The 16740-nt window shown below is 46.5% G+C and overlaps 1 protein-coding gene and 2 long non-coding RNA genes across 3 annotated transcripts in view; all 3 read right to left on the bottom strand.

The window, feature by feature from the left end:
• Positions 1 to 2063, bottom strand: part of LOC130542864 (uncharacterized) — a 70292-nt gene extending 68229 nt beyond the window's left edge. The window contains exon 1 of the long non-coding RNA XR_008957731.1: positions 980 to 2063. This is a non-coding gene — a long non-coding RNA (uncharacterized LOC130542864). The remainder of the gene's footprint in view (positions 1 to 979) is intronic.
• The window catches only part of LOC113252724 (uncharacterized), a 217626-nt gene extending 214537 nt beyond the window's left edge, over positions 1 to 3089 (bottom strand). The window contains exons 1-2 of the mRNA XM_057307800.1: positions 3078 to 3089; positions 2234 to 2534 (exon numbers count right to left, since the gene is read on the bottom strand). Coding sequence (XP_057163783.1) covers positions 2234 to 2534; positions 3078 to 3089 — 313 coding nt within the window. The remainder of the gene's footprint in view (positions 1 to 2233; positions 2535 to 3077) is intronic.
• A 5382-nt stretch (positions 3090 to 8471) lies between these two features.
• LOC130542892 (uncharacterized) lies at positions 8472 to 12779 on the bottom strand. Its single transcript, XR_008957764.1, has 2 exons — positions 12616 to 12779; positions 8472 to 12439 (listed from the first exon to the last, which is right to left on the bottom strand). It is a non-coding gene; the product is annotated as an uncharacterized LOC130542892 (long non-coding RNA).
• Between the last annotated feature and the right edge of the window lie 3961 nt (positions 12780 to 16740).

Raw genomic sequence — 16740 nt, 5'->3', positions numbered from 1 at the left:
TCCCACCTTGGATCTGGGTCTCCCTACAGATGTGGGATACAGAACAAGGGAGTCCTGGTCTCTTAAAGAGATCACAAACCAGCATCAGGAGAGAAGGAAAAAAACAAACACAAGGAGAAGGATGTGTCTACAGCCAACTGTGAAAGGGAATGCAAATAAAAAGCCGGAGCATCCAGGAGGCCATCTGACATCAAACAGGCAGAGTCAAGTACAGCCTTTAGCAGGCCCACGGCCACGTTGCCAGACAATATGGACCGGCAACTATCCAAGGTCCTCGGTTTCCTCAGGAAAGGGCTGATTTGCCATTGGCCTGGCCAAATTCAGGGACACGAACACAAAGAAGAAAGTAGGGGTGTCTTATCATCCAGGAGACTGACTCTTGAGCTGAGCTGTCTCAGAAATGTGTCCACCTCAGGCACTCAGAAGGCCCCAAACCCAGGCAGCCTGCCTGCCTAACATTCAAGAAAAAAAAAAAAAAAAAAGGCTGAAGCACATGGGATTCACACTGGATGTGGACAGGGAGAATTCATCTGGATTCTAGACCAGCAATCACAGAGACCAGTGGGGGTCAGAGAGCTCAGAACTGAGAAAAAGAACTCCCTCCTTCCAGGCCAAAAAAGCTCCAGTCACGGAAAGAAAGAGCACACCAGACAGCATGGGGTGTGGGGGAGGGGAGAGGGAGGAAGAGAGAGGAAAATCCGAAAAAGCATTTCGTCTACTGGTTTTGTCTACTTTTCAAGAGACGCCTGGTTTATGCAGTATTCTGCGCTCAGAACAACATTAACCGTAACAGTAACAATAAACAGCACCCTTCACCAGGCAGAACATAATGTCACCACACAATAAATCCCCTCTGGGAGTTCAATAGGTACAGCATTATGGTCGCCCCTGGACGCACCCAGCCTTTCCATCACCAGACCCACACAAGGAAGGCCAGTCGGGCCCCTTGCCAACGGCTTAGACCACGAGGAGTCCTCACCTCTAAGATGTAACTCCCCTCAAGTCCTGGAGACCGGGCCACGAGGCTTTGCCCAGCCAGCGATTCTGTTTGTCCTGCTGCTGCTTCCAGGAAGGTTTTTCTCCTAATAAATCTTTCAGGAAGTTCCACTCAGGGTTCAGAGGATCCATACAAGCACCTTTTCCACTGGTTAGAGTTTTAGAAAGATTTGCTGTGACCACAGGACTGTGTCAAATGAACAAGCCTCAACTTGTCAACGCCAGTATGCAAAATAGGTCTGCAAGATCCTATGAGTAACAGCAGAGCAGATAGAGTCCCTCGTCCTCCAGGCCCCCGCCCACCCACCACACACAAACACACGTTTTTCTCCAGGCTTTGCTTCCTCCCGCAGCGAAACAGCTCCAGGAGGCAGGGCTCACAGAGGTGAAGGAGCCAGAGGGGGTTGCCAGCCTCTCCTTGGAAAATGTAAGACCAGAAAAGAAAACCAAAACTTCACCCTCTACTCCCTAAAAACCCTCACAAGTGATTTCCCCTCTTCTCTCTTCTTCTAAAAGGGCCTGAAGGCAGGGGCTCCAGGGAACAGAAGAATATTCCATGCTTACAGAGTATCAGGAAAATTCACAGTGTATCCGGGCACCGGACACATGCAGCCTCATGGCTGCCCTTCCTGAAAGTCAATACCCACCCCCAACACTGGCAAAAAAAATAAGAGCACGTTAGTCTAGGGAGGGTAAACACAATTAAACCAACAAGCCATCCGAAAACAATGACCATGAGAAGGGTGTGGGGGCACCCAGCTAATCTGTAAATGCGATGCAAAAGCAGAGAAAGTTTCCAAAAACAGTTGCTGGGTTTTTGAAAATCCTCTGGTGGGGGAGGATAATGGTCAAAGGATGGAGGCAGCATCATATGGTTCACAGACCTCTAGCTTCTCAAAAGGGTCCTCCAAACCACATCTGCGACCCCAAATCGGTACTGATTGGAGGAGGTCTATTTTTAGGTGTTGGGTAACAATGTACCTTCCATCAAGTGCACAAACCCGGAATTATCTCATGCATGTATGGCCCATTTGATGTCTCCCCCCCTCCCGTCCCCCCACCAACGCCCAAACTCACCGCCACTCTCGAGTCTGGTGATGAGGAAAGTGCACGGTTAACAAGCACACGTCGGACCCGAAAGCCCCTTTCCTCTGTCCAACTACTCTTTGCGCATCCCGACCCGCAAGGCCGAGGCTTGCGAGTTCCCAGAAACGCAGAGGGCAAGATTCTAACTTACTGGAAGGTGGATCCCGCTGTGTCTCGGCAGGTCGCCGGGGCTGCCAACATCCTCTCCGCGTGGAAATCCGCTCGGGGGACCCAGGGGGTGCCGGGGCCGGTCCCTGCGCGCGGCCCCTCGCTGCCCGTCCGGGGCCAGGCCGCCCCGAGCCCGCCCGGCCCGCGGGCCCATGTGCTCGGCGGCCGCACGCGCTCTGCCCGCTGGAGCGCGGGGCTGGCGGGCGGCCCGTGACGTCACGGCGGCTCGCGCTCGGGCCGCGGGGGAGGGGGAAGCGCGCGCCGCCCGGCCGGCCGCGTGCGTCCTAAGTCCCCGCGCGCCCCGCGCTCGCCAACCCCGGCTCCTCGCTGCCCGGCGCGCCCCTCCGCCCGCCGCCTGGGCAGCGCGGAACGCCGAGCGGCGAAGGGCTGCGCGAGGAGGCGGGGCCGGCCTGGAGCGCTTCGGCCGCCCAGGGCCCAGAAGACGCCGGGTCGGGGGGAGGGGAGCGGAGCGCTTGGCACCGGGAGAGGGGGGGAGGGGAGCGCTTGGCACCGGGCGGGGGTCCCGGCTGCACTGGCGCCGGGGCCGGAGCGTACCGGGGCGACCCTGCGGGGATGCCCGCACTCTGGAGCGCCGCGATTTCCGAACTCCCTCTCCCAGCCCTCCTACCCATCCCGGTGTCGTGGAAGCAGGGAGTCTTCCCACTTGCCGGATGGGGAAGGCGAGGTCTGGGAAATAGAAGGACCAAGACGCTCTGAGATGGGAGCGAAGACCCCTGACTTAGCTCCATCCCTAACGATCCGAGCGCCTCCGTGGGTACCACCCAGCATCCGCGGGCCTGGTGAGAAGGGCGCACGCACCTTCTCACCTTCTTCGACATCTTTGTCGGTCCCCAAGGGCTGAGGTTGGCAAACCCGTGTAGAGAGCCGCTGTCTGCACCGCTCCCTCCACCATAAAGTATGACAGTCCCCCTCTTGAATGCCCAGTAGTCCCTCCGAAGTAACTCCAGAGCGCCCGCCTCCTTGCTTTCTCCCCGTCATCCCTGGACTGGGCCGACGCAAGGAGCCGTCTCCGTTCAGTTGAGCATTTATTGAGCACCTACCGGGAGGCGATGCCCTGCGAGGCGACGGAGAGTGTCTCAAAGACGAGTTGGGCACAGACCGGTGAAAAGATGGACACGCAAGTGGATGACTTCGGTGTTATGGAAGCAAAGGCTTCCTCCTCTGTCTCCCCCACCGAATGCCTACACCCTCCATCTTTTCTACCCACCCACTCCTCCCTCCCTCTTGTGTCATATTCAATTTCTCCTATTCGCATAGCTTCTTCCCGACTTGAATCCGTGAATCGCTCTCCCCTCTTGAAAAAGAAGAAAATCTTCAGTTGATGCTCGCATCCTGTCTGCTACATATACTCGTTTATAATCACGGAGCAGTTGTTTGGGGCCTGGCTCCTTTGGGAGCTGGACCCGTGTCTGGGCTGCGGTAGTCAAACTTCTGCACCCCATCCATTGGCCTGTAGGAGCTATGGGACCTTAGCACTTTGGTTATTTAAATGTTCTCCCAGCAACCAAGGTCATCACCTGGGGGAAGCCGGTGTCTGCTTGCTGGATGCCCCCAGGCTACGGGAGGCCCAGCTTCTAATGGCAACCTCATCTCCCTTCCCGGGGTCGTGACCCTAGCTACCAGATCCTTCTTGTTAGCTGCCTGCCCTGGGGCCTCTCCAGGCTGAAAAGACACCTTGCCCTAGGACTCATTCAACCTTAACCTTGACCTTGACTCTGCGTGCCCTCTCTGGATCCCTAATGCACTCATCTTAGATTCACAATTTTCCTTTTTGAAAATTCTTCTTTATCTCAGGGGTCCTACCTTGAAAAATTAACTCTTTTTTAAAATTTTTTATTTAATTCAATTTAATTAACATATCCTGTATTATTAGTTTCAGAGGTGGAATTTAGTGATTCATCAATTGCAGACAAGACCCACAAAATTAACTATCTTTTACATTTTGGTATATTTGCTCCCAATTGTTTTTTTTTTTAATCATTTGTTTTTGCAAAAGTAATACAAAACATGTGCGCTGTAAAAAAAATTAAAATTGATGCAGGAAAATACAGAAAATAAAAGGAAACCAAAATTTTATCAGGTAGAAATAACTTTCATGAACATTAGCTAAATCCCAGACATTTATCTTTTGTGTGTGTGTGAGAGAGAGAGAGAGAGAGAGAGAGAGTACATGTCCATGGATAAAAGCAGGGTTGACAGAAGAATAGATAAACAAACAAACAAAAAAAATCTATTGTAAAATAGTAACACCTTAAAGTTGCTGTTTTCAAATTTAAGGTATTTGACTTTCTCTTAATAGAAGAAAGGGAAACTGACAGGAAGCTGAAAGAATTATTGGTACATTTTAAATACTTCTTCACCCCATGGGAGATGTTGTTTCCTAAATAATTCTACAAAGTTTCAGAAAAGCGATGGTGAAAAATGAGAAGAGTGGATCCAGGTCTCTCCATTTTATAGAGCAGGCAACTCCTTCCAGGCGGTCAGTGGACACACTTCCTCCCACCTCCCTGACTTCACCTCCTATATCTGGGTTACTGATATCCCATTGCCACCCTCCACTCTGTTACTGTGATTCCCATGCTTGGTTAGTCTTGGGTCTATAATTAAATAATTTCATGCTCACTCCAGTCCTTGGCTTTTCCACATCCGCTTCCTTGTCTACAAAATTATCCGCTCATTCATCACACATTATGGACCCCCTAGTGTGTGCCTGGCACACAGTAGTCCCCAAAACTGTACTGCAAAGTCCCTGCTCTCAAATGACTTAGGTTCCAGTAAGAAGAGGTGGACAAAGAAGCCAATAAGCAAGATAGTTCCAGCAGTGATAAATGCTATTGAGACAGAAAATCTAGGGGAAAGGTCAGAGGCAAGGGGAGGAGGGGAATTGAGTCTAGATGCTAATCTGACCAAGAAGCCAGCTGTGCGGACTGGAGAGCGTGCTTCTGGCCTGGGGAAGAGCAAGAGCAAAGGCCTGGAGCCACAGGAAAACAGGATCATCAATCATTCCACAAAGGCTGTCGAGTCAGACAGGCAAACAGTGGCAATCATCCTTTTCTATTGGGTCGGGAGTCAAGTGTCTTCAGCCTGACCCTTCTCTCCCCAGCACCCACTCAGTAAATACAGGGAGAGCCGGAGAGTGAACGCATGCGCGGCCATCCTGGATCTTGTGATAGGAGAAGAGGGGAAAGTGCCAGGTGCAGCCGAAGCACAGAGGGGGGCATCTACTGGGCACAGGCTGAGAAGGCTCCCCCAGGGAGGTGGAGACTGGGGTGAAACGTGAAAAACAGATTAGAGTTTGCCAGTCAAGAAGAGGAGGAGAACGGGGGTATTTGAGCAAAGGGAGAGACAAGTACACTTGAGGGTTTGACAAACTATAAGCGATTGGCTATGGCTAGAGAATGAAATCACTGTTGGAGGGGGGCGCCTGGGTGGCTCAGTTGGTTGAGTGCCCAACTCTTGATTTTGGCTCAGGTCATGATCTCAGAGTCCTGAGATCCAGCCCTGCAAGTGCATAGCCTGCTTAAGATTTTTTCTCTCCCTCTCTCCTTCTCCCCCCATCCCCCTTCTCTCTCTCTCTCTCTAAAAAAAAAACTAAACAACAACAAAAAAAAAAAAAACTGTTGGAAAAGTGTGAAAAGGTAGTGAGGACAGAGAAGGGTAGACCAGATTCTGAGGGGCCTTGAGCTCCATTTTATTTAGCCTTTGTCCTTAAGAAAAGGGGAAGCCCCTGAGGACCTTTGACCAGGGCTGAGACAGCAACTGTCTTGCTGGGTGGAAAGACCGATGGCACTGGCTGTCATGCAGACAGCGGATTTCAGGGGGGACCTAACAAGAAGCAAGGAGTCCACTTAAGAGGTGGCAGCAGAAATCCTGCTGAGAATAAGATAAAATCCTGGATTGGAGCAGTGGCCTTGGGAATGGAGAGAAAGGGATAAATGCAAAAACCATATGGGAAGATAAACCCATTAGATGAAGCAGTCTGGGGGGAAGGGAGAGGGAAGGAGGAATCACGGGGGAGGCCAAGGTTTCTGCGTTCAGCATGGAGGGGTTGATGGTCCGTTGATTCATATGGGGCCTACACGGAGAGGATGCGGACGTGAGTGGGGAATTGGCATGCCCTTGATTGTGGACTGGTTGGCTTAAACAAACCTTCAGGCCTTCCAAGTGAAGTCCAGGAGGCAGGGGTCTCTAGGCGTCCCATATTCATGGAAGGAGCCTTGGCAGGAGATGCACATTTGGCAGTCACCAGCATACAGAATACCGGCTGGTGCACCGGACAGGAATGAGCTCGCCCAGGCAGGAAGTGTGTTTTAAGGGCCAGGGATCAAACGCTGAGGAATGAGTATTTATGGGATAGAAGGAAGCAGAGGCTGCTTCTATTCAGAAGGTTCTCTGTAAGTCTAAGATTTGAGGTTTAGTCCTCCATTTTCTGCCTGACCTCACAAGCCCTCACAGTGGTTGGGACAGACCCACCCCTTTGCTGAGGCGCCAGGACACTGAGTTCTCTTCTCCATGTCTACCCAGCGATTAGGGTCTATGGGTTCACCCACCCATCCTTCCTGTTCATAGTCTTTGCTCTGGAATAGGCTTTTCTCCCTCCCTTCTGGATTCTACAACTGAACTGGTCCCTCTGACTTCACATCTCTGTGCACTGACAGGCTCTGAGTAGTGTCTCCACATTTGCCTTATGAAGACCAGGTTTCTCTTTCCCTGCCCCAGCCACCTACTATCTAACTGTCCCATTTCCTTAACTTTTTCTTTTCTCCGAGGATATCCATCTTTAGAGCTCAGCTGTGCTGTGTGTTTTGTGGCTTAGGCCCTGTCTTGCCTCTTCCACGAGGCAGTTCACAGAATATGCCAGGCTGTATCTTCTTCTTGGAGGACTCACGCTTACATTGGCACCGGCCCTGACTGGCAACCCCCAGTAGTTAGCAAAGAGGCCTCAGCTCCCCCCTTCAGATTCTGAACAGCCCTCAGGCGGAGACTTTGTTAGAACCCTAGTCATCAAGTCAGACCAGCAAGCTGAGACCCAGAAAGCTCATCGTCGTGCCTACGCTCAGACAACCATTGAGTGGCAGAGCCGGGATTGGACACGGAGTGGGCTTACCTGGGTCTCCTACAGCTCACCTGCCCCCAGGTGAAACAAAGCCAGGACTGGCTATGTTTTAGGCAGCAGAGACAAAGCATGTAGACTCTCAACGAATGAACACTTCCAGAACCACACTGATCATCCCTACATGGGGCTCTAGAAAGAATGTGCAATTTGAGGTCAGACAGACCTTGGTTTGAACCCAGTAGCTTCCAGGTGACTCTGGAAGACTTATTTAATCAAAGTCTCAGATTTTTAAAAAGACAAATTTTTAAAAAAGATTTTATTTATGTATTTGAGAGAGAGAGAGCACATGCCAGAGCTGGGGAAGGAGCAGAGGGGGAGGGAGAGGGACGAGCAGACTCTGCACTGAGCGAGGAGCCCAACATGGGCATTGATCCCAGGACCTTGAGATCATGATCTGAGCCAAAAGCAAGAGTTGGACGTTTAAGTGACTAAGCCACCCAGATGCCCCCAAACTTATTTTTTAAATTGCGGTACAATAGACATGACATAAAATTTACTGTTTTAACCATTTTTTAATTGTGCAGTTCAGTGGCATTAAGCACATTCACATTGTGGTGAAACCATCAGCATCCCCCAAACTCTTGCTCTTGAAAGACTGGAACTCTGTAGCCATCAAACGCTAAGTCCCCATTCCCTGCTCCCTCCAACCCTGGCAACCCCCGGTCTACTTTCTCTCTGAATTTGACGACTCTAAGTGTCTCATATAAGTGAAGTCATATAATGCTGCTATGACGTGGGTGTATAAATATCTCTTTAAGATCCTGCTTTCAACTCTCTGGGTATCTATCCAAAAGTTCTGGATCCTATGGCAGTTCTGGTTTGTTTTTTGGTGTTTTTTTTTTAAAGATTTTTTTTATTTATTTGACAGAGAGAGAGACAGCCAGCGAGAGAGGGAACACAAGCAGGGGGAGTGGGAGAGGAAGAAGCAGGCTCCCAGCGGAGGAGCCTGATGTGGGGCTCGATCCCATAACGCCGGGATCACGCCCTGAGCCGAAGGCAGACGCTTAACCACTGTGCCACCCAGGCGCCCCGGCAGTTCTGGTTTTAATTGTTTTTTTTTTTTTAAGGAAACACCATTCTGTTCAGATGTTTTAAGTAAACTTTTATTTTGGAATAATACTAGATTTTCAGGAAAGTTATGAAATAGTACAGAGAGTTCTTGTATAACCCTCACCCACACCCTATTATTATTAACATTATACATTATCATGGTACATTTGTGAAAACTAAGGAAACAACATCCGTGACCTTCCTATTAACTAAACTCCAGATTTTATGTGAATTTCAACAGTTTTTCCTTTAATATGCTTTTCCAATTCAAGTATCCCATCTATAATACCACGCTACATTTGCTCTTTCGTCTCCTGCCGTCTATGACAGTTTCTTAGATGTTTCTTGTTATTCATGACCTTGGCAGTGTTGATGATTATTGGTCCAGAATTTCATTTTGGTTTATCTGATGTTTTCCTAATGATAAACAAAGTCTCAGTTTTTCATCAGTAAAATGGGGACTCACATACTATTCTACACGTTATGTGTCATGAAAAGAACTATCACAGTTGAAGACTCGGTCACACCAGCATTGATCTCTGCATCTGCTGCTGTAATAAATCCAGACACTTCTTTAGAATCTTACGAACTTTGATCAAAATAGCCCACTAACCTGCATTTGAATTCAGTAGTTTAAAACCTTTCCTATCAGAAAAATGTAAATCGATACTGCAACGAGATACCACCTCACACCCATTAGGATGGCTATCATCAAAAAGACAAGAGATAACAAATGCTGGCGAAGATGTGGAGGAAAGAGACCATTTGTGCATTGATGGCAGGAATGTACATTGGTTCTCTGGAAAACAGTATGAGGTTTCTCGGAAAATTAAAAATAGAACCACTATATGATTCAGTAATTCCACTTTGAGGTGTTTATCCAAAGGAAATGAAAACAGGATATTGAAGAGATATCTGCATCCTTGTGTTCATTACAGCATTATTCATAATGGCTAAGATGTGGAAACAACCTAAGGGTCTATCAGTGGATGAATGGATAAAGAAGATGTCTCTCACACACACACACACACACACACACACACACACACACACACACACACTGGAATATTATTCAGCCATGAGAAATGAGAAATCCTGACATCTGCAACAATAATGGATGAACTATGAGGGCAATTACTCCAAGTGAGATAAGTCACACAGAGAAAAAGAAATATTGTATAATATCGCTTACAAGAAGCATCTGAAAGAGCTGAGCTCACAGAAACTCAGAGTAGAGTGGGGGTTACCAGGAGCTGGGAGTGGGAGAAAAATGTTGGTCAAAGGGTACAAACTACAATTAGAAGATGAATAAGTTCTGAGGATCTTAGGCACAGCTTTGTGATTGTAATTAACAATACAGTATCACATACTTGAAAGTTGCTAAGAGACTATATCTTGAACTTAATCTTACCACAAAAAAGAAATGATAATTATCGGACCTGATGGAGGTGTTAGCCAACACTAGGGTGGTAACCGTATTGCAATATACAAGCGTATCAAATCAACACATTGTACACCTTACACTTACACAATGTTTTATGTAAATTATATCTCAATTTAAAATATACAATGGGAGGGGCGCCTGGGTGGTTCAGTCAATTAAGCATCTGCCTTCAGCTCAGGTCATGACCCCGGGGTCCTGGGATGGAGCCCCGAGTCGGGCTCCCTGCTCTGTAGGGAGTCTGTTTCTCCCTCTCCCTCTGCCTGCTTGGGCTCTCTCTCAAGTAAATAAATAAAATCTTTTAAAAAAATAAAAAATAAAAATAAATGCACAATGGGAAAAAATTTCCTCTTTCCTAAACTTCACTGAAGGATTTGTTTATATAGGAATTGAATCCTTCAGAAGACTCTTTGGCTGTATTTTGAGATAATAGCTAATCAATGAAAGTGAGGAGGAAATGAGGGCTTTTATTTTCCTTCTGGAGAGTAGTGTGGTTAGGAGTTGGTTGAGAATAAGAGCTCTGGAGTCATGAGCCTGAGTTTACATCTATTAGCTGCGTGACATCGGGCAAATCCCTTCAGGTCTCAGTGCTTCAATTTCCTCATCTGTAAAATGGGTCTGATAAGGGTGCCTACATCACAGAATGGTTGAAAATGAAATGAAACAATTCACAGATACCACCATGCCTGGCACTTTGTAGGTCCCTAAAACATTAGCGCTTGTTATCTCAACACAGGTCATCACATCAGGCTCATTGAATATCTTTATAGTGTTTGGATTTTTTCCTGGTTAGTAATGCACAAGTGATTATTATTATAAAACATTTGAAAGCACTGAAAAATGTGAAGAACATCAAAGTTGTCCGTGATCTCACTACCTGAGATACCTATTAACATTTTGACTTATATTATTCCAATCTTTCTTAAATACGTGCCAAATTTGAGCATACTAATATAAATTTGTTTCATTTCTTCAAAATTCAGCATATCCTTTATGCTTCTTTGTAACCTGCTTAAACTCATCTTCTGATCATCTCCCTACAGTATTCAATATTTTGGATTAAATACGCTTTTAAATCCTTGCTTCATAATGGACTGGGTGCCTATACCAGCATAACAGGTATCTCGGCTTCCCTCTCCCTGACCGGCGAGACTGCCAGCCAACCATTCTTCATTATGTAGAGAACGAATGTTGAAATCCTGAAACACGAGTCCTGGTGGGACCCTCTAGTCCGTTCCACCTGTTCCATGTACTGAGGGGGACCTGTGAGGTCAGCGAGAATGAGGGTTTTGGAAACTCCGTCCACTGGGAAATTGTTCTTCAGAAAGGTTTTACCTCTGAACTTGCACCCCTCCTCCCTGGCACTACCAACCAAGGCATCCTCTTTTCTTGGGGGAGAAACATTCCAGTTTAATGAAAAATAAAAAAATACACAGAAAGAAAGAAATTGAAAGAAAGAAGGAAAGAAAGAGTTGTGTCACATTTTCATTCTTATTGTATGTTGGATCGCTACCAAGAATGAATACTCACATATGTTTACCAGCTCATTGCACGTGAGCACATTTCTCTCAGAACCACTGCCCTTTTTTTGCTGAGGTATTCTTTTACTTTTTGGGATTTGTTTTCAAAATTAAGTTCTTTTGCTCCCACCTCCTTCTTTCTTTCCTTGTTTCTTTTCCTTCCTTCCTTCCTTCCTTCCTTCCTTCCTTCCTTCCTTCCTTCCCTCTTTCCTTCCTTCTTTCCTTCCTTCCTTCCCTTTAAAAGGAGTTCACTATTAAAAAAAATCAACAAATATATCACCCAACAGAAATACCCATGGTTATCTCTGGGATACATAGTCTTCTTAGGCACACACACACACACACACACACACACACACACACACCTGCGTTTTCTTTCAGGAAAACAGAATCAAAGGACAACTTATTTGCATTCTATTTCCGTCACTTAATAACATATCACAATTGGCTTTCCACAATAGTACAAGCATTTCAGCAACATTATTTTTTAATAATCCTGTAGCATTCCATTGAAAGTTTGTATCCTATTTTACTTAACTGGTACCTTATTGCTGGAAATTCATCTCACTTGCAAATTTTCATTATTAAACACAGTAATGCTACAAACATCCTTGTGACTAAATCTTTGCATGTGTCCTTAATGATTTCCTTAGAGTAAACTCTTAGAAGCGATTTGTGGGATATTAACACTTCATTTGCCGCAAGGAATTCTCCATGATCTCTTATTTGCCTTTTCTTTTTGTTAATAATAGGTTGTTTTATAGTCTTTCATTTCAGTAAGCTCGTATCTACTAGTCCTTGAATTTGTGATGCACTCCTATTGTTTTTATGCTGAGAAAGTCATTACTTATCTCGTGCTCAGAACTGGAGGGTGTGTTTGAGTTGATGTCTCAATATGTGTTCCAGCTCTTCGGCTCTTCCCGTCTGAGCCTGTCATTCTGTTTCCCTTCCTGGTGATCAATTCAGGAATGGATTGGCTGATTCATTCCAGACAATAGCATGTGAAAGGCGAGCATTGAGTAACTGCAGGGAACAGGGAACCTGAAGCAAGAGATGGAAGAAGATACCATTTCTCTTCTTAGGTTAAAAAGAAAAAAGAATGCATTTCTTTGTTGTTTGAGACAGTGGTTACCCGCCCCGAGGTGCTTTCAGCTGCAGGTAACAGAAAATCCACAAACAGTGGTTTAAACAAATCAGGGTTTATATTTCCCACTAACCCATAGTCTGGAGGCTACTGGATGTTGGCGCAGGGGCTCACGTGTGGCTCTCAGGTGGCTGTGGCAGCCTTAGGCATCACATGTGTGGCTCGAGCAGAGGAACGTGAAATGAGCAGCATCAGCCGTGTCTGGCCCTTTTACCAGAAAAAGCAAATGTCTTCCCAGCTGCTGTTGTTCGACCTCTAGTCTCATTGGCTGGACCGGTCACATGGCTTCTGCGAAGGGCGAGTGAAGTTGTGAAAGCAAGCATTGGGTTTTTCCAACCTCGGGAGCCAAGGCAGCCTAGTAGGAAGGAATCAGGAATTGGGTTGCGTTAACCAACTAGCAGTGTTTGCCTCGGCCAGCTTGAGTCGAGGTTTCTGTTGTTTGGAAAGCATCTTCAATAGAAGACCTGATTTTTTTTCTCCTTCCAGTTGTTTTAACAGTTTCCCTTTGGACTCCCAAACTCCTTCATGCATCTGAAATTTCACTTTATTAGATTCTAGAATTCAGAAACTTTCCTTGCAGGAGAGAACAGGAAGCACACTAGTACCTTGGAATACGAAAACATACATAGACACGGCGAAGCTTGCAGGATAGTCTGGACCACTGCTGTCCAGAAGTCTGTGCCGAAAAAACTGTCCCTGCTCTCACCCATCAGGTCAGAAGGACTCAGGGAGTTCTGCTGCTGAATTTTGTCCTGGACGGGGTGATTTAGCTTCCCAGGTCAGAGTGCACAGGCTCCTGAGTCTTTTAAGGTCCAACCTCTCACACACAAGTTAGCAAGTTCCAAGTATAGGGAAATTTCTGTTTTAAAGCTGTAGCCCTCTACCCATGGACCAAGTCAGATGCCTCCCACATAGGGGAGGGTTTTCAAAGAAGACACTGGGGTCTGAGACACTGGAAATGACTGGAAGAAGAAAATCAGCTACCATTTATCAGGCACCTGATCACAATCAGCTACAGTGTATATGTATTTACTTTATGTGTATGTTTCATTTAAAAACAAAACCCTCAATGCAAGATACAGTGAAGCAAAAAGCATGGGCTTTGTGCCAGAGAGAGCTGAGTTGGAATCTGCAATGAACTCTCACCAGTTATGTGAGTTGGGGTAAGTCTGAGGCTCAGTTTCCTCATTTGAACAATGAAAATATCAACTTCACAGCATGTTTGTGGGAATATGATAAATAAATATGATAAATAAATATGTTAAATAAAATATGATAAATAAATTCTGCGAGGAAGGCTCTGTCCACCTCACGTAATGTAGCTGCCCAGCCTGGATATAGCAATTTAAATTGTGTTTAAAGATTTTATTTATTTATTTGAGAGAGAGAGCACCAGTGGGCGAGACGGGGATGCGGGGCTCGATGTGGGGCTCGATGCAGGGCTCCATCCCAGGATCCTAGGATCACGACCCAAGCTAAGGCAGCCGCTTCCCTGACTGAGCCACCCAGGCGCCCCAGCAATTTAATTTTCTTAATAGCCCTTAATATTCTTAATTCGGATATTTTCTTGATAGTGCCACTTGATGTTTTCCTATTTGTTTGTTCATGTCTATTGGCTATCCTCATTCCCCCTCGCTGGAATGTGAACTCCGAGGGGAGACCTGGGCTGTCTTGCTCATCTCCGTATTCCCAGAATGTAGCACAGCAGGTGCTCAATAAAACTTGCTGAATATTTGTAGATCACGTCCAGAGCGTAGGGTAGTTTCTCACACATAGTAAGTGTTTAGTAAATGCTCATTCCCTTTTATTCTTCTTCCAATGCCCTAGGCAGTGGGGCTGTTTTTGGAATGAGCCCCATACTCAGCATCAAAGGCAGGGTTCCACGTTCGTTCAACGTTGATGGCATATAACTGTGTGACTTTAGTAAAATGACTTGCCCTCTCTGTTCTGTTTCCCCATCTGTAAAATGAGAGGGTCCAAGGAGGTGACCCCTTCAGCTGTCTCAGTTGGCAGCTTTGTGATCCTAAATGAGTTGCCGTCTCTCTAATGAGGAAGACCACGCATTCTATCTTTCTCTTCCCGACACAGGAGAGAGGACACCTCATAGAAAGATCTGCTTCCACGGAACCTGGCCTCGATGAAGGACAGCCAATGACCAGACTGTCATGGCTGACAGAGACCTCGGAAATTTTCCAACCCACCCCCTGTTTGTGCGTGGACTCTGAGAAGTGACACTGACCTGCCCAAGGTCATGCCACTAGTTGCAGGAGCAGGCAGGAGTAGGACCAGATTTCTTTCTTTTTTTTTTTTTAAGATTTTATTTATTTATTCGACAGAGATAGAGACAGCCAGCGAGAGAGGGAACACAAGCAGGGGGAGTGGGAGAGGAAGAAGCAGGCTCACAGCGGAGGAGCCTGATGTGGGGCTCAATCCCATAACACCAGGATCACGCCCTGAGCCGAAGGCAGACGCTCAACCGCTGTGCCACCCAGGCGCCCCAGGACCAGATTTCTTAACTCCCAATGTCTCTTTTTTCTACTGTCTATGTCTCCAGAATACTTCATCTTTCTGGCTGTGCCCCTGCCTTGTATCTGTCCACTGGCTCTCCACCCACTTCAACGCACAGGTATCACTTCTCTGGGGAGAAATTTGCGGTACTCCAATGCATACAGTCAAAGGCAGTTAGATGAATGGTCTCATGTGAACTCTTACTGCTTGATTCAAGATTAAATATTAACCAATCCCTTCTTGGTACACGTTGTCACTTTCCATCAAGCTTACTTGGCTGTCTGTTCAGCCCTGATTCTTGGGGTCACTATCTTCCTGCCTTTCTTGGCTCTTTCACACTTGGTCCATCCCTACATCTAGACATATGGTCTGTCAGGCCCAAAGATTCCACAGAAATAGAGTCTTTTCTTTACACTGGCCTAGGTCTTTGTACTTGGGTCTCAGGTCAAAAAGGGTTACCTGGCACCCATGTCTTTCCAAACTTGCTGAGCACAAGAGATCAATGCTGTGTGGTCACGACGCTGAATTTGGTGCCAAAATGATCTGGTCTCATTCCACTTCTATCACTCTCCAGGCTCATGATCAAAAATAAGTTATTGACCATGCAAATCTTCAGCTTTATTTATTTATTTATTTATTTATTTATTTATTTATTTATAGCAAAGGGAATGATCACATCTATTTCACAGAGTTATACAGCGGCCTGAATGAGGCTTCACAGGTGTAGTTTGTGGTACAGTGATTGGCACATCATAAACTCTTACTAAACATTTGTTAAGCTTTATCAGTACTCACACCCTCCCCCTGTACCTAGCTGTATTAGTATTTCTTGGGTGTCATTTGCAAATTAATGGAACAAACTCAAGTGAGGGAATAACAAAGATTCACTCCTCGACCAGACTCTAGCCAGGTTCCTCAGGGTCCCCTCCTCCACTTGCCCATAACCTTGGCTTATAAAGACTTGAGCAAACACTAAGAGGGTTTCTCACAGGTCAAGGATGCTTCCCTAGGATGACCCTAGCTCTGCTTACGGAGCCTGCCTGAGAAAATTCAAGGCTGCCAAGAGAATGAACTATTTCAGCCTGAAGAGAGGGCCCCTGTCTCCCAGCCTCTGCGGGAGGGAGAAGCCGAACTTCAGTAAGTACCAGTTACAAAACCCAGAGGGGTTTCACATCACCAATGTCCTCCCATTTTTTGACATTTTTCCTCTTCCAGATTCTGCTTGAGCCCCTGCCCCCCTCCTTCCTACTCCCTCATTCTCCCTTTAAAATGTGTAAATTGAGCTACCCTATGATCCAGCAATTGCACTACTGGGTATTTACCCCAAAGATACAGACGTAGTGAAGAGAAGGGCCATATGCACCCCAATGTTCATAGCAGCATCTTCCACAATAGCTAAATCGTGGAAGGAGCTGAGATGCCCTTCAACAGATGACTGGATTAAGAAGTTGTGGTCCATATATACAATGGAATATTACTCAGCTATCAGAAAGAACGATTTTACAACATTTGCTACAACATGGACGGGACTGGAGGAGATAATGCTAAGTGAAATAAGTCAAGCAGAGAAAGACAATTATCATATGGTTTCACTCATTTATGGAACATAAGAAGTAGGAAGATCGGTAGGAGAAGAAGGGGAAGAAGAAAGAGGGAGTAATCAGAAGGGGGAATGAAGCATGAGAGACTA

The sequence above is a fragment of the Ursus arctos genome, unplaced genomic scaffold, assembly GCF_023065955.2.
Source record: "Ursus arctos isolate Adak ecotype North America unplaced genomic scaffold, UrsArc2.0 scaffold_6, whole genome shotgun sequence".
In the NCBI taxonomy this organism is placed as follows: Eukaryota; Metazoa; Chordata; class Mammalia; order Carnivora; family Ursidae; genus Ursus; species Ursus arctos.
This window is presented reverse-complemented; position numbering and strand designations above follow the sequence as displayed.